We start from the raw sequence: 18,362 nt of genomic DNA, 5'->3' as shown, positions 1-18,362 counted from the left end.
ATGCGTTTTTCTGGATTTTGCTATTCTGTCTCCCACTGTTCAAATAAACCTACCATTAAAATTATAGACTGATCATGTCTTTGTCAGTGGGCAAACGTACAAAATCTCTGGTCTGATGAAACAAAAATAGAACTGTTTGGCCATAATGACCATTGTTAAGTTTGGAGGAAAAAGGGGGTTGCTTGCAAGCCAAAGAATACCATCCCAACCGTGAAGCATGGGAGTGGCAGCATCATGCTGTGGGGGTGCTTTGCTGCAGGAGGGACTGGTGCACTTCACAAAATAGATGGCATCATGAGGAAGGAAAATTATGTGGATATATTGAAGCAACATCTCAAGACATCAGTCAGGAAGTTAAAGCTTGGTCGCAAATGGGTCTTCCAAATGGACAATGACCCCAAGCATACTTCCAAAGTTGTGGCAAAATGTCTTAAGGACAACAAAGTCAAGGTATTGGAGTGGCCATCACAAAGCCCTGACCTCAATCCTATAGAAAATTTGTGGGCAGAACTGAAAAAGTGTGTGCGAGCAAGGAGGCCTACAAACCTGACTCAGTTACACCAGCTACGTCAGGAGGAATGGGCCAAAATTCACCCAACTTATTGTGGAAAGCTTGTGGAAGGCTACCCGAAACGTTTGACCCAAGTTAAACAATTTAAAGGCAATGCTACCAAATACTAATTGAGTGTATGTAAACTTCTGACCCACCGGGAATGTGATGAAAGAAATAAAAGCTGAAATAAATCATTCTCTCTACTATTATTCTGACATTTCACATTCTTAAAATAAAGTGGTGATCCTAACTGACCTAAGACAGGGAATCTTTACTAGGATTAAATGTCAGGAATTGTAAACAACTGAGTTTAAATGTATTTGGCTAAGGTGTATGTAAACTTCCGACTTCAACTGTAATTAACATGGCTGCTACTGAGTGTACAGCAATGATAATAATAAGCCATTTAGCAGACGCTTTTATCCAAAGCGACTTAGTCATGTGTGCATACATTTATTACTTTTTTTGGTGTATGGGTGGGCCCGGGGATCGAACCCACTACCTTGGCGTTACAAGCGCCGTGCTCTACCAGCTGAGCTACAGAGGACCACGAGAAGTACCATTACATCTGTCAGATATGATAGACCTAACAAATGTATATCTATATGCATGGGCTTGTAGCCGACTAGTTCGCGACCTGCAGTACATATTCGCTTTGATTGGAATTTGGACAGAAACGTGATCAGTTCTCAAAATAATGTTGAAACATGTCTATCCCTCTTAATTCCTTTTCATCTATGCTCGCTACCCTTCTCCATCTCTCTCCCTGTCTACAGATAGCTTTTGAGGAGAAACTCAATATGGAAAGATACAAAAAGAACAGACAGTTTTATTTTCTATGTTTTCTTTCAGACGTTCATTTGAGTGAACATTCCGTTTCGCCCCACTGCAGCGCAGAGAAGACTCACAGAGAGAAACACCAACATCCTTAACACAGTCCTGGGACCTGGGTCATGTTCATTAGGCACCAAACTGAATAAAATAGACAAACGGAGGGACTACTTGAACATATTTCTCCAATAAGAAATGCTCATTTTCGTTTCCAGTTGCTAAACGTTTTAAAACCATTACACGACCCTGTCCACAGTATAGAATAAGAAATATATTTATATATATTTTTTTCGAATAGTAATTTAATAGGATCTCTATGGTCCACAGTCTCTCTCTCTCTCTGAGCCTCCTCCCATCTAGAATGGACTGTGTTGACTTTTAAAGAGGGGTTCCAATGGAGGGTCCACAGAGATTCAATCACAGTTGAGTGGGGATACAGGCCATGTAGAGGAAAAGGGAGAAAATGACAAAAAGAAAACATTCAATTCCAACCACATATTGACTGACTCATATACACACAAACTGATGTGGAAAATAACATATTAACAAAATAGTATATTTAATTGGGATCAAGGAGAGAGAGCTGCATAACAAATCTACTCCGATGTTCTTCACTGAAGAAAGTACAGGTGCCATAGGACTGGGGACAGACAGACAGAAGGAGAGCTATGCAGTTACACCCACGTTCCTCTCAGCACCACCTGTCTTTCTCTTAGCCTCTATCTCCTTTCCTCCTCCTCCACCACCACCTTATTTCTCTCCGTAACAGTAAGTTCTGAACAGCTGCAGTGAGGATCCGCCCTCTGGATCACCTAACGCACACATCACATGACATCGACAAAGAACTCGCTGGGGTTGCCCATGGCCATGTGGAACGATTGGCGTGAGGCGGTGAGTTCGGGGGGCACGGAGGCTAGGTCTCGGCCCGGGGTCGACCCAGGGGGGGCCGTGGTGGGGAGGGAGGGCGGGGGCTGGGCCGGCAGGCCGGGGGGTCCGTACACCAGGCTACCTCTGTGGGAGTGGGTGCTGTTGACACTTTGGGCCATGCTGTACGTGCTGTGCATGCTGTGCTCACTAGGGGGCGCCGCCACTAAGCGCTCACTGGGGGCCTTCTCCCTCCTCAGCTCCGATTCGCTGCCGCTTCCTGTCGACTTGGACTCGCCACCGCCTGCCCCCCCAGCAGCCACTTCCTTCTTACTGCCACTGCGGTTGGACCCGCTGCTACGACTCCCTGCAAAGGAGAGAGAGAGAAAGGGAGAGAGGTTGAGAGTTACAGGTTTATAGTCTCCACAGGGTATTAATGTGTGTATGTCAGTCCAGTCATTCGGTTTGCCTTTCAGTTCTGCGTGTGTCTCTCCGTTAGTTCGCGCTTATGTTTATGTGTACCGGAGCATCTTACCTTCGCTGTGCTGGCTGCCCGCACTGTCCCCCCCTCCAGGTTGGCTTCGGGGGGGCTCGTGCAGAGGGTGTGGGTTGTAGGGGTGTGGGATAGGGTACTGGTAGGGGAAGGCCAGGGGCCAGGGGGCAGCCCCAGGGTGGGGCAGGTGAGCAAGGGTGTCCTGGTCGGACGCCCCACTCGACCCTTCGTGGTCTCCCAGGGAGAGGTTAGCCATATCTGAGAGAGATGGCAGGGGAGAAAATGGGAGGAGGGGAAGGGAGAGAGTGGAGAAGACGAGAGAAAGTAGGAGATATGGCTTTAACAAATATGTTGTTAAAGAAGAAAGAGTAAAGGAGAAGTGAAGAGTCATGCGCATAAAGAAACCTATCTTGTTGAAGAGAAAGAGATAATAGGACTCACTGCCACAGAGGTCTCCGAAGATGTAGTAGCACTGCTCGGAGAAGGTGATCTTGTTGACGGTGTGCCGGATACAGCCGGCCTTCAGCAGGTTGCTGGCGTACTTCCTGGCCTCACGGCGGTCAGTGAAGCCCTCTACGTGATGGTAGAGCCAGTCCACCACGTCCGAGCCTGAGACAGAGACAGACAGACAGCCAGTTGGAGAGGGTGAGAGAGACCTTAACAATAGTCCCTATGAAAGCGAGACAATACAGACAGAAGAGAGTAAAGAGAGAAAGAATACCTATGAAGGCGGAGGGGATTGTGATCTTGAGCCACATCCTGTCTCGCACTTCCAGGCCAGACTCTGGATTGGCCATTGCTTTGGCAATTGTTGCCATGTCGCTGTGAGTGGATAGATGAAAGTAATCGAACCCTGGATGGGAAAGAAGGAAAGAGACCAACAGTCAGATAGCTGCAGTAGTGAAACAACCCAGCAGGCAAAACAGGGCAAAACTGGTTGAAATGACATCATAACAAGTTATACTGACTAAAATAGGACACGTTTTTCTACATGTCTTTTTAGAGAACAGAAAAATACATCTTTGCCTGATGGTAATCTTGACGTTGCTTCGACCAGAAAACAACCAAAATGTGGTTTTTTTCCATCAGGTATCGATGTCGTTGTGAAAATTACTTTTTCACCTGGTTGTAATCTGGTTATCTGACGTCACAACCACATTTCGACCACAAACTTTAGGTTGTCCCATGACAACTTTTGCCCGCTGGGGAGGGTGGAGAGGGAATGGGAGGGGTGACTTACGCTCAGTCTCAGGGATGGAGCTTGTGATGGAAGAGCTGGTGGAGGTGATTGTGCTCATAGAAGGGCTCATACCGTACACTGGGTACACCCCCGTCATTGCTGCAGTGTAGGACACCCAGGCAGCAGGGTCTATGGGACGGATCGGCTCACCTACACAGAGAAAGGGGTGTATCGTCTCTGTGGAACATGATCTAGCTTGAAGACTGTAAGTAATGCTAAAACACATTTACATTGATTTCTCCCCCATGAAAGCAAATGAAAGAATGTCAAATCTTAGAGGTGACAATTGATCTTCCCAAGAGGAAAAGATATCCATCTGAGGAAGTGTTTACCAAGTCATTAAGTCTAATTACATGATGTTGTGTGTGAGTACTCACTTCTCGGTAGTGTGAAGCATCCTCGAGGGTTAGGATCCCAGCACTTAGCCACAGTCAGAGTAATAGGGCTGTCAACAATTACACACAGCAGACACTCAGTTAACTCACTGTTTATAACACATACACACAAACACACCAGAAGCAATTTGTGATCCTCAGCACGTATCAGCGTGTAGGTTTCAGTGTGTGTGTGTGTGAGAGACTGCTCCTTACCCTGGCTTATGCACAATCTCCCTCAGTACTCTTACTGCATCATCGTTGCTCATGTTCTCAAAGTTGATGTCGTTCACCTGGAAAAGAGAGGGAATGAGAGATGGGGGGGGTGTAGAAAAGGGCGAGAAAGAAAGCAGGAAATCCTACCAACCAAGTCCAATTAAAGACCTCAAACCATCCTTCTTATTCTCACTTTCTTGCCACTTAAACGCCAGTGGAATAAAGTACTTAAGTAAAAATACTTTAAAGTACTACTTAAGTAGTTTTTTGGGGTATCTGTACTTTACTATTTTTTTTTGTTGTTACTTTTACTTTTACTTCACTCCTAAAGAAAACAATGTACTTTTTACTCCATACATTTTCCCTGACACCCAAAAGTACTTGTTACATTTTGAATGCTTAGCAGGACAGGAAAATGGTCCAATTCACACACTTATCAAGAGATTTTAGATTTTTTAAAAGATTTTAGTCATTTAGCAGACGCTCTTATCCAGAGCGACTTACAGTTAGTGAGTGCATACATTTTCATACTGGGACCCCGTGGGAATCGAACCCACAACCCTGGCGTTGCAAGCGCCATGCTCTACCAACTGAGCTACAAGGGGCCCCACAGAGAACATCACTCGTCATCCCTACTGCCTCTGATCTGGCGGACTCACTAAACACAAATGCTTTGTTTGTAAATTATGTCTGAGTGCTGGAGTGTACCCCTGGCTATCTATAATTTAAAAAACAAGAACATTGTGCCATCTGGTTTGCTTAATATAAGGAATTTGAAATGATTTATACTTTACTTTTGATACTTCAATATATTTTAGCAATTACATTTACTTGTGATACTTAAGTAGTATTTTACTGGGTGACTTTCAATTTTTCAATTTTACATTTTCTATTAAGGTATCTTTACTTTTACTCAAGTATGACAATTGGGTACTTTTTCCACCACTGTTAAACATACACACTCTTAACAAACACCTGCAGGAGCATGTCTCCAGGCTCGATGCGTCCGTCAGCGGCCACCGCCCCTCCCTTCATGATAGAGCCGATATAGATTCCTCCATCTCCTTTCTCATTACTCTGACCCACAATACTGATGCCCAGGAAGTTATACTTCTCTGCATGGAAGGAGGGAGGAGGAGAGGAGGAAGGAAGAGTAATGACGAGAAAGAAAGAGTGTTGAACAAAAAAAGGATACCTTCCCTACATAGTGAAGGAGAAGTCTGGCCTCTGGTCTCGTATTCACAAAACGTCTCGAAGGACTTCTGATCTACTGGTTGAATCAACATTGTTTCCACGTCATTTCAACCCCCAAAAACAATGTGATGACGTTGAAACAACGTGGAAAACTAATTGGATTTGAAAAAAGTCATCAACGTAAGGGCATTTAATCAATTTTTCACCCAACTTTTAACCTAAATCCAATGACATGGTGAAATGTTTTGTTGATTTTAGGTTGAATTCATGGAGTTGACAACTCAACCAAACGTAAATCAAAATTAGATGTTGAATTGACGTCTGTGCCCAGTGGGTGGTCTTTGAATCTTTTAAATCAATCCATAAGTCACCAAAGATGTATAAAATAACATCATATAGACATAAACGTATATACATTACACATATATAGTCAAACTGTGCTACTCACCCATATTTAAAGTGACAGTGATGATGTTCAGTGACATGGTGGAATCTGTGACGCTGCTGAAAGAGGACGACTGGACAGAAAGAGAGGGCGGAGTAGAGGAATGATTGACAGAGACAGAGGTGAGGACATGCACAAGGACCACTGAACACAAAGCAAAATGTACATCTGTGAAGTGTGTGAGCGTGTTTCTTTCTATGTGTGTGTGTGTGTGTGTGTCTTACCCTCTCCATCTGTGGCACTTTGGGTTTCCGCCGTCGCCGACGATGTCGTCTCACGAGCCTCGACAACGTGCTCTGCTCCGTGGAGTCACTGAACCTGTGGGTGATGACATCACAGCGGTGACACAACTCATTCCGGTGTCATGACACACAATGCACACTCATCTGCCAGTGGTTAAATGGCCACATGTGACTGCATCCATTTGAGCCAATCATAGATGTGGCCATTGAGCTGAAAGAGAAAAGCAACAGTCTTTTGTGGGGTTTTTCTAGAGCATATGATTTGTGGGAGCTTTAATAAGACTAGATAGCGATCACGTAGAGTGTATATGTCAAGTGGATGTGCAAGGTGGTCAAGTGTTTTATGTAATGCTGTCATTTGAGAGGACACATCTTAAGTGTCTTGGGTACATGCATGTGAGTGGTGAGTGTAAATGAATGAGTAGTCAATTCCCTCCCCACCGCTTCCCCTTGGCTCTAACCCTTCAGGGCCTATTGCAACCAACATTGGCAGCAATGAACAACCTTGAGGTGATCTCTTCGTGTTAAAGGGATGTTCCACTCAAAATACAACCCAACATTTTTCATTTATTGTGGCGGTAATTGATTTGCCACGTTTGGGGATATTTAGTCCCCTTTTGAGATAATTAAAAGCCATATTTTGTTGATTCATCAGTGTTTGTGTGTGGTGCTCACCGACTGGATGCGTCATCGTCTTCAGAGTCGAAGAAGCTTGTCATCTCCAGCTCAGAACTCATCAGCGTTGACGAGCTCTCGTAGCCCGCCAGCAACGGTCGCCGCGGCTCCCGCTCTGGACGCGTGTGACCATTCAATCTGCCACCTGAGGAGAGCAAGCGGAAGAGAGGTCAACCTGGTATTATTCAGTAGGCACCAAATGGAAGAAAACTGAATGAAATAGGAAGGGAGTACCTGGACTTGTCCAATAAGAAACGCACAAATAATTTTTTTTGGTAAGCTAAATGTTTTGCTATGGTGTGCCCTAATAAGAATATGAATAATAATCAATTAATAAAATCAATGATGTCATACAGTACATAATTACCTTTTTCACACTATGTGCCAACCCGAACCAAACTGCTGGTTCCGATATTTTCTTTTCAGCACGGTTCAACTATGGTGGTTGTGTAACCAGGCCAGCTCAGTATAGCTTGGCTTGGCTCTGCTCTAGGTTCAGAATAATTTTAATTTTATTTCTCACATCCTCTCTCTTCGCCTCCTTCTCAGTGTCAGAGTGAAGTGTACAGAGCATTGGAGGAGAAGACCTCGCCCCCCTCTGACATTTTGATAAGGAGGCGAGGAGAGAGGATGCAAGGAATCAAGGAAAAACTTTTGAGGTTCACCCATTGACCATTTTGCCTGCTGTTATTGCAGCCATAACAATCCGCCTCTCTTGATTAGATAACGAAATGCTAGGGCTACAACCCAAAAGGAGGAGGGATGGGCAAACAGGTAGGCTCCTGCCAAGAATAACATTTAAAATATTAACAACATGAACCCAAAGAGACTTCACCAATACAGAGCTCCAAAACATATGCATATAATTGCCCACCCGAACTTTGCTCCGTGGTAAAATTTAAAATGAATAAGTTGATGGGCGAGGCTCTTAGAAGAGGCAAAAATATTGCCGCATACTGTGGTCAATTCTTATTCAAACCCAGCACTTTGTATGTCATTCTCCCTGACCTCCATAAACTGTCAATTTTTTATATTATGAGTCACTAACCTATCATATAGTAAGGACACCATTCCGGCTTTCCCTGGACATGAAAACTATTTAAATAAAGAGTGGGAGCCTGGTGTGGTGTCCTATGGTACCCCGTAAGTTTTCAACACTGTACGGAGTCCGAGATGGAAAAAAAAAACCAGGAAGAACCAGGGAGAAAATATGATTTTCAGATCTTGAAAGGAACGAAGCCCTTGCAGGTTGAAGATATCCTTAAAAATAGAAAAAGGAGGGAATATAAAGGGAAGATGAAAAAATAAATGTTATTCCAAATAGGAGATAACTCATGAAAATTACAAGTTGTGCCCAGATAATTATTGACTTGGTAACAGTCAATTAATATTTTTCCCCCAATTTTTTTTTGTTTGCTTTATCCCAGAAGGAAGGTCCTGAATTCTAATTGGGGGGGACTTGGCCTCCTCTATTATTTCCCAGTATGACCAATTTCCCTAAAACAAATATGTAGTTCTGCTATTTGTAACATTGTTGTTTCAATGATGAGTCAGTCTAGTTAAATCTTTAGATGTGATAGCAAAAATGTACCATATCCCATGGTTTTAAAGATGAGATCCACCCAAAAGAATGTTCCATTGTTGTTTGATACAGTCATTTTCAATGAGCATGTGAACATTCCAACTTGTCTCGACTTTATTTTATCAGCCAGCGAACTTTCTATTGCATCGACTCAGGAATGAGGAATGAAGGCAGATGGACAGACACCAAGTCTTACCATGGTCATGAATATCTTTATCTTTCCTTCGCGGCCTCTCTCTCTCCCTGCCCCGGTCTCTCTCCCACACCCTCTCTCTCCGTAGCGACACGACCGACTCCGTCTCTGTCTCGTTGTCCAGGTTGTCCTGACTGCCAGCAGCATTAGCACTGACGGACAGGTGGGAAAAAAAGTCAAAGGAGGAGTAAAAGAGAAAATGAATTCAAAGAGAAGGGATTATATTTCACAAAGATTTGTCTCTTTTCCCTTCTTCTACACACAACTGTTTGACAGGACACACCAGCAAGTTCCAGACGGGCCTTTAAGTGTCAAGTGCTGCTATCAGAATGTCAGTGTGTTTTAATGTCAGCCTCACCAGAGCATGCCGGGAGCTAGCTACAAAGAGAACGTGAGCGCCTGTCTGTGTGTTTGTGTTTGTGCGATAAAGACCTGCCCAGCTGGCTGGTTTAATATTGACGCCGAGTTCCCATGGGGTAGGCAGAGAGAGACACAGACAGACAGATACTAGATTTGATTTGGATAAAATACAAAATGAATACAAAGAAATCACACACATACATACATACACACACACACAGTAAGTATTTAATTATACACCTCACCATAGCTAAGCCAAGGCCACTTCCACACCATAATGATCAATATAAGCACTGAGAAACATTGATTGTCTGATTAGATGGCTGGGAAGGTCGATTAGGTTTAAAGTCAATGGAGCCTGGTCACTAGCTATTAGTGTGTGTGTGTGTGTGTGTGTGTGTGTGTGGTGTGACTGTGTTTTTGTTTAACCATCCTTGTGGGTACCAGAAGTCCTCACAAGGATAGTAAAACAATGACAATTCTGACAAGTGGGGAGATTTTGCAGATCCTCAAGAGGACAAATGCTATTTTAGGCTTAGGGGTCAGGTTTAGGGTTACAATTAGGGTTAGGGTTAGGTATAGATTAGGGTTAGGGTTTGGGGTTAAGGTTAGGCTTAGATTTAGATTTAGATTTAGGGTTAGAGGTTAGGGAAAATAGGATTTTGGATGGGAATCAATTATTTGGGGGGGGGGGGGGGCAAAGACTATTTTAAGCTTAGGGGTTAGGGTTACAATTAGGGTTAGGGTAAGGGGTAAGGGGTTAGTGGTTAGGGTTAGGTTTAGGGGCTAGGGAAAATAGGATTTTCAATTTTGTATTTTACATCCAAATGAGGATAGAAGAACAACGTGTGTGAGAAAGAAAGAGCAACAGTGTAAATGGGAGAAAGACAGTGGGGTGTCACATCACCAGTCGCACAGTCTTCACAAATAGGTATATACTTCCCAGCTGTCTCTGTGGTAGGACTAAAGACCGGGATGCATCCCAAATGGCACCCTATTCCATATATAGTGCAATACTTTTGACCAGTGCCCATATAACAGTGGCCTGGCAAGAGGACAGTGGTCTCTACCTCTGGTACAGAAAATACAGGGAGAGCAGGAGTTTAGCGACCCCTGACAGTCAAAGGCATAGACTTTGGACTGTCACTAGTATATACCCATCTCTATGCCAGATGGATCAACTTGAGTCACACACGCACTCACACACACGCATGCACACACCACTTTGCAGATACTGACTGGAAAGAGGGGGGTCTTGAGTTTCCGATGCCGCCGGTCCTCTCCAAAGGGAGTGGCAGCTCTGCCTGGCTGTCTGCACACATAGAGCCCCCATCGGAACCCCCGTGAGAACCATCTGCTGACACCAACTAGGGAGAGAGAGTGTGTTATTATTACTTGTGTTTACTATGACAATGTAAGTGCTTTAACTTTCCATGTCCAAAATGTATATTGAATTGAGAGAGAGAGAAAGTGAGTGAGTGAGATAACGATAGAGAGAGAGAGGTGAAGGGGGGGGAAGACAAACCTCAAATAACACCCTATTCCTCATTATATTGCACTGCCTTTGACCAGCGTCCTATGTTTGTCATTATACTACTAACATGATCCTCTGTCTAGGGCTCTATTCAAAAGTAGATAGTTAGTAACATACAGATCGTCAATAACAAAGTCATGATTTTGGACATTAGTCTGTATGCGTAACAGTCTGTCGGAATTGTAAATGTGCTTATTGACTAGGTGGACACATGACAGACACACATACAGTCCCTCATTGACACAGACACACACACACACACACACTCCCTTGCTCTTGGCGGTGATACATATGACAGAAGAAGGCTAGAGCTAGTCTTAGAGACAAGACTAGAGCGAGGGCAAGTAACGAGGTGCTATTCTATATGTATAGAAATATACATATGGTGCATAGGAAGTAAAGATAGAGAATCGTTAAAGATGCACATGGGGTAATAAGGGAGATTACAGGGTGTGTTTGGGAATAGTATACGAAGTGAATGTGGATGTGAGAGTTGTGTGATTGTGGAAAGGACGTATTAAGATGATTGAAATGTGGATATTAAGCTGATTTTTGGATAATATTTACATTTACATTTAACGTCATTTAGCAGACACTCTTATCCAGAGCGACTTACAGTTAGTGAGTGCATACATTCTTTTTTTTATACCCCCCGTGGGAATCGAACCCACAACCCTGGCGTTGCAAACGTCATGCTCTACCAACTGAGCTACATCCCTGCCGGCCATTCCCTCCCCTACCCTGGACGACGCTGGGCCAATTGTGCGCCGCCCCATGGGTCTCCCGGTCGCGGCCGGCTACGACAGAGCCTGGATAATAATAATAACAAGAAGTCATTTAGAATAAATCAGATCAAATCAAACGTTATTTGTCACATGCGCCGAATAAAACAGGTGTATTAAAAATAATACAAAAAATACAGAGAAAACATTAAATAAAAAATAAAAATAAATAGAAGTAACACAGGCACAGGCAGTGGGGGGTACCCACCGAACCTAGCCACCCTCTCTTTTTGAGTAGCCTCCCGACAGAGCGCACAGGAGCCGGGTTAGGCGCAGGCATCCACCGCATACCCCATGCCCAGGCAGACAAGACATTTGCACCGACCACCCAATCCATCTCTGCTTCCTGCACCTCGGTCCCAGCCGATGTACGGGTAATTCCAAGCTCCTTCAAGAATGCTACACGTCTTTCCAGGGAGTTTATACGTAGTACGTGGCAATGCGCACACGGACTGAGAGACGTCTTGGCGCGACAAACTACACATACATCATGAGTATCTTTCAGAGAAGTGCTATAACCGCATTACTGGGGGCATGATCTCGACCTTAAATAAAATAAAATCTAATGTTATTTGTCACATGCGCCGAATACAACAGGTGTAGACCTTACAGTGAAATGCTTACTTACAAGCCCTTAACCAACAATGCAGTTTTAAGAAAGAATACCAAAAGAAATCACAAAAAAATACAATATAAAATAATACGAAATAAAAGTAACAAATAATTAAAGAGCAGCAGTAAAATAACAATAGCGAGGCTATATACAGGGGGTACCGGTACTGAGTCAATGTGCGGGGGCACCGGCTAGTCGAGGTAATTGGGGTAATATGTACATGTAGGTAGAGTTATTAAAGTGACTATGCATAGATAGTAAACAGAGAGTAGCAGCAGCGTAAAAGAGGGGTGGCAATGCAAATAGTCTGGGTAGCCATTTGATTAGACGTTCAGGAGTCTTATGGCTTGGGGGTAGAAACTGTTTAGAAGCCTCTTGGACCTAGACTTGGCGCTCCGGAACTGCTTGCCGTGCGGTAGCAGCGAGAACAGTCTATTACTAGGGTGGCTAGAGTCTTTGACCATTTTTAGGGGCTTCCTCTGACACCGCCTGGTATAGAGGTCCTGGATGGCAGGAAGCTTGGCCCCAGTGATGTACTGGGCCGTACGCACTACCCTCTGTAGTGCCTTGCGGTCGGAGGCCGAGCAGTTGCCATACCAGGCGGTGATGCAACCAGTCAGGATTCTCTCGATGGTGCAGCTGTAGAACCTTTTGAGAATCTGAGGACCCATGCCAAATTTTCAGGAATAGGTTTTGTCGTGCTCTCTTCACAACTGTCTTGGTGTGCTTGGACCATGTTAGTTTGTTGATGATGTGGACACCAAGGAACTTGAAGCTCTCAACCTGCTCCACTACAGCCCTGTCGATGAGAATGAGGGCGTGCTCAGTCCTCTTCTTTTTCCTGTAGTCCACAATCATCTCCTTTGTCTTGATCACGTTGAGGGAGAGGTTGTTGTCCTGGCACCACACGGCCAGGTCTCTGACCTCCTCCCTATAGGCTGTCTCATCATTGTCGGTGATCAGGCCTACCACTGTTGTGTCATCGGCAAACTTAATGATGGTGTTGGAGTCGTGCCTGGCCATGCAGTCCCAGGTTGATTGTGGAGGTCTGCACACTGCGAAATTTATAGTAATTTAAAGTAGAAATGCATTGAGATACCGATCTGTCATTAACATGCCACTCGCGACAAAAGCTCCAGCTGAAATGTCATGGCCAGAATCCATAAATGAAATTGTGTAATGAAGCATATGTGTAACTGTATGAAGCGAAGGTCTTAAGCCATGGTTTTACAAGTTGGATTGTACAACCCAGAACGAAGGGTTTGAAAGTGTCTATGGTTTTATGCATGGATTTTGTTTACTTACTACTTTGATTGTAGATTTTAGCTTTAATATGATGACTATGAATGAAAATTAGATTCACTCCCGTTAATAGAAGTATAACCTTTATTATGATTTATTATAATTATGTATTTTGATATAGAAGCTCAAATCTACTGCTTACCTTAAAATGTAATGATTATTATCACACAAGTGATAAGAGGATGGAATGTGGTGGAACATTTTATGTTTGTGCTTTTCCAATAACCAATTTCTGTGTTCATTGTTTGTGCTTTTCTAATAACCAATTTCTGTTCATGCATGTGACTGATTGAACGAATCCCCACTATCAATATCTGCAATTTGACAGTACGCCCAGACCCTTGTTTTGAGAACAAAAGATATCTCAGTTTCAAGGTCTCAGCTTAGAGAGAAGAAGCCTCGTGAGGTATTGGTCTGTCACATGCATGAACCAGTATTGGTCGGTCACATGAATGAAGCAAACATTAATGATGAATAAACTAAATCATGCAAATATAACTTGTCTGCAGTTTATAAGAGAACTAATGGGACTGCCACGGGAGAGCTCCTGATCGACATGTGTTCTTGGTGCATTGAGTTGGTTGGAACCTCTCCAGTGCGCTGATAATAAAGAATGATTCATTTAAGATTTACTTTGAGTGTCCCTGTGTAGAATTTCCACGACGCTCTTTTGGAATGTCCTTTTTTTCTCCGATTCAATCAGTTAGGCCCAGGATATTTCAGGAGTGTGGTGGAGCATCCTGTGATTCCAGTTAGCTAATCTAATCAGCTGGGGAAGTAAGGAGAACTATTCTGGTCTCTACTGCTTTGCTCTGGTCTGCTTTGGTCTGGTCTTCCTACTAAGCCTCCGCCAACATGGTGCAGGAATAAAGCACTGGGGAGCAGCTATATACTATGTGCAGGCCTTTCTTTCCTTTTTAAATATATTTTTTTCTATATATTTTATTGATGATATCAAACAAAAGCAGTTGTTCAAGTGGTAAATCCATATATAATTTTTTTCATCAACAAAGTCATAAATAATTATAACAATTAGAAACAATGTATATAGTGTAATAGAAATAAGTACAATAATCGTAATAAAAACATAAAAAGGAAGAACAAAATATATATAAACAGTTTCCACAATATAGTGCCTTCAGAAAGTATTCACACCCCTTGATTTTTTTCCACATTTTGTTGTGTTACAGCCTGAATATAAAATGGATTAAATAGAGATTTGTTTTGCCACTGGCCTACACACAATACCCATGTCAAAGTGGAATTATGTTTTTCAAAATGTCTTTGACAAGGATGGATAAACAACATTGTAGTTACTCCACAATAATAACCTAACTGACAGAGTGAAAATAAGGAAGCCTGTACAGAATAAAAATATTCCAAAACATGCATCATGTTTGCAACAAGGCACTAAAGTAATACTGCAAAAAATGTGGCAAAGAAATTAACTTTTTTTCCATATTTTCAAGCATAGTGGTGGCTGCATCATGTTATGGGTATGCTTGTAATCGTTAAGGACTGGGGAGTTTTTCAGGATAAAAGAGAAACGGAATGGAGCTAAATCCCAGAGGAAAACCTGGTTCAGTCTGCTCCTATCACCAGACACTGGGAGTTGAATTCACCTTTCAGCAGGACAATAACCTAACACACAAGGCCAAATATACACTGGAGTTGCTTACCAAGAAGACAGTGAATGTTCCTGAGTGGCCAAGTTACAGTTTTGACTTAAATCTGCTTGAAGATCTATGACAATACCTGAAAATGGTTGTCTACCAATGATCAACAACCAATTTGACAGAGCTTGAAGAATTCTGAAAATAATAAATGGGAAAATGTTGCACAATCCAGGTGTGGAAAGCTCCTAGAAACTTACCCAGAAAGACTCACAGCTGTAATCGCTGCCAAGGATGATTCCAACATGTATTGACTCAGGGGGTTGAATACTTATCTAATCAAGATATATTAGTGTTTTATTTTTCATGAATTTTATACAAATGTTAGAATTTTTCTTCCATGGCGGATTGGCCAACTGGCAAGTCTGGCAAATGCCAGATGGGCTGGACCATTTTTTAGTTGGGTGGGCTGGTCAAAATTGACACACAATTTTTTTTAAATACAGCGGGGAGAACAAGTATTTGATACACTGCCGATTTTGCAGGTTTTCCTACTTACAAAGCATGTAGAGGTCTGTCATTTTTATCATAGGTACACTTCAACTGTGAGAGGCGGAATCTAAAACAAAAATCCAGAAAATCACATTGTATGATTTTTAAGTAATTAGTTTGCATTTTATTGCATGACATAAGTATTTGATCACCTACCAACCAGTAAGAATTCCGGCTCTCACAGACCTGTTAGTTTTTCTTTAAGAAGCCCTCCTGTTCTCCACTCATTACCTGTATTAACTGCACCTGTTTGAACTCGTTACCTGTATAAAAGACACCTGTCCACACACTCAATCAAACAGACTCCAACCTCTCCACAATAGCCAAGACCAGAGAGCTGTGTAAGGTCATCAGGGATAAAATTGTAGACCTGCACAAGGCTGGGATGGGCTACAGGACAATAGGCAAGCAGCTTGGTGAGAAGGCAACAACTGTTGGCATAATTATTAGAAAATGGAAGAAGTTCAAGATGACGGTCAATCACCCTCGGTCTGGGGCTCCATGCAAGATCTCACCTCGTGGGGCATCAATGATCATGAGGAAGGTGAGGGATCAGCCCAGAACTACACGGCAGGACCTGGTCAATGACCTGAAGAGAGCTGGGACCACAGTCTCAAAGAAAACCATTAGTAACACACTACGCCGTCATGGATTAAAATCCTGCAGCGCACGCAAGGTCCCCCTGCTCAAGCCAGCGCATGTCCAGGCCCGTCTGAAGTTTGCCAATGACCATCTGGATGATCCAGAGGAGGAATGGGAGAAGGTCATGTGGTCTGATGAGACAAAAATATAGCTTTTTGGTCTAAACTCCACTCGCTGTGTTTGGAGGAAGAAGGATGAGTACAACCCCAAGAACACCATCCCAACCGTGAAGCATGGAGGTGGAAACATCATTCTTTGGGGATGCTTTTCTGCAAAGGGGACAGGACGACTGCACCGTATTGAGGGGAGGATGGATGGGGTCATGTATCGTGAGATCTTGGCCAACAACCTCCTTCCCTCAGTAAGAGCATTGAAGATGGGTCGTGGCTGGGTCTTCCAGCATGACAACGACCCAAAACACACAGCCAGGGCAACTAAGGAGTGGCTCCGTAAGAAGCATCTCAAGGTCCTGGAGTGGCCTAACCAGTCTCCAGACCTGAACCCAATAGAAAATCTTTGGAGGGAGCTGAAAGTCCGTATTGCCCAGCGACAGCCCCGAAACCTGAAGGATCTGGAGAAGGTCTGTATGGAGGAGTGGGCCAAAATCCCTGCTGCAGTGTGTGCAAACCTGGTCAAGACCTACACGAAACGTATGATCTCTGTAATTGCAAACAAAGGTTTCTGTACCAAATATTAAGTTCTGCTTTTCTGATGTATCAAACACTTACAGTGAGGGAAAAAAGTATTTGATCCCCTGCTGAATTTGTACGTTTGCCCTTTGACAAAGACATGATCAGTCTATAATTTTAATGGTAGGTTTATTTGAACAGTGAGAGACAGAATAACAACAAAGAAATCCAGAAAAACGCATGTCCAAAATTTTATACATTGATTTGCATTTTAATGAGGGAAATAAGTATTTGACCCCCTCTCAATCAGAAAGATTTCTGGCTCCCAGGTGTCTTTTATACAGGTAACGAGCTAAGATTAGGAGCACACTCTTAAAGGGAGTTCTCCTATTCTCAGTTTGTTACCTGTATAAAAGACACCTGTCCACAGAAGCAATCAATCAATCAGATTCCAAACTCTCCACCATGGCCAAGACCAAAGAGCTCTCCGAGGATGTCAGGGACAAGATTGTAGACCTACACAAGGCTGGAATGGGCTACAAGACCATCGCTAAGCAGCTTGGTGAGAAGGTGACAACAGTTGGTGGGACTATTCGCAAATGGAAGAAACACAAAAGAACTGTCAATCTCCCTCCGCCTGGGGCTCCATGCAAGATCTCACCTCGTGGAGTTGCAATGATCATGAGAACGGTGAGGAATCAGCCTAGAACTACACGGGAGGATCTTGTCAATGATCTCAAGGCAGCTGGGACCATAGTCACCAAGAAAACAATTGGTAACACACTACGCCGTGAAGGACTGAAATCCTGCAGCGCCCGCAAGGTCCCCCTGCTCAAGAAAGCACATTACAGGGCCGTCTGAAGTTTGCCAATGAACATCTGAATGATTCAGAGGAGAACTGGGTGAAAGTGTCAGATGAGACCAAAATCGAGCTCTTTGGCATCAACTCAACTCGCCGTGTTTGGAGGAGGAGAAATGCTGCCTATGACCCCAAGAACATCATCCCCACCGTCAAACATGGAGGTGGAAACATTATGCTTTGGGGGTGTTTTTCTGCTAAGGGGACAGGACAACTTCACCGCATCAAAGGGACGATGGACTCACCCAAATTTTGGGTGAGAACCTCCTTCCCTCAGCCAGGGCATTGAAAATGGGCCGTGGATGGGTATTCCAGCATGACAATAACCCAAAACACATGGCCAAGGCAACAAAGGAGTGGCTCAAGAAGAAGCACATTAAGATCCTGGAGTGGCCTAGCCAGTCTCCAGACCTTAATCCCATAGAAAATCTGTGGAGGGAGCTGAAGGTTCGAGTTGCCAAACGTCAGCCTCGAAACCTTAATGACTTGGAGAAGATCTGCAAAGAGGAGTGGAACAAAATCCCTCCTGAGATGTGTGCAAACCTGGTGGCCAACTACAAGAAACGTCTGACCT

At 43.6% G+C, this 18,362-nt stretch overlaps 1 protein-coding gene across 2 annotated transcripts in view; it reads right to left on the bottom strand.

Annotated features, from left to right (window-relative positions):
• Positions 1–378: 378 nt before the first annotated feature.
• LOC311101834 (segment polarity protein dishevelled homolog DVL-3-like) overlaps positions 379–18,362 on the bottom strand; it is a 63,246-nt gene continuing 45,262 nt past the window's right edge. For both annotated transcript variants that reach the window (XM_084143045.1, XM_084143046.1), the window contains 13 exons: positions 10,502–10,629; positions 8,906–9,054; positions 7,128–7,272; positions 6,435–6,528; positions 6,214–6,283; positions 5,547–5,686; positions 4,572–4,648; positions 4,359–4,426; positions 3,982–4,131; positions 3,463–3,594; positions 3,183–3,350; positions 2,784–2,999; positions 379–2,615 (listed from right to left, as the gene is read on the bottom strand). In XM_084143045.1, coding sequence (XP_083999171.1) covers positions 2,209–2,615; positions 2,784–2,999; positions 3,183–3,350; positions 3,463–3,594; positions 3,982–4,131; positions 4,359–4,426; positions 4,572–4,648; positions 5,547–5,686; positions 6,214–6,283; positions 6,435–6,528; positions 7,128–7,272; positions 8,906–9,054; positions 10,502–10,629 — 1,944 coding nt within the window. In that variant the 3' untranslated portion in view covers positions 379–2,208. The remainder of the gene's footprint in view (positions 2,616–2,783; positions 3,000–3,182; positions 3,351–3,462; positions 3,595–3,981; positions 4,132–4,358; positions 4,427–4,571; positions 4,649–5,546; positions 5,687–6,213; positions 6,284–6,434; positions 6,529–7,127; positions 7,273–8,905; positions 9,055–10,501; positions 10,630–18,362) is intronic.

The sequence above is a fragment of the Coregonus lavaretus genome (genome assembly GCF_964263955.1).
Source record: "Coregonus lavaretus genome assembly, chromosome: 26".
Lineage (NCBI taxonomy): Eukaryota > Metazoa > Chordata > Actinopteri > Salmoniformes > Salmonidae > Coregonus > Coregonus lavaretus.
The sequence above is the reverse complement of the archived record's forward strand: the minus strand, read 5'-3'. Positions and strand labels throughout refer to the sequence as shown.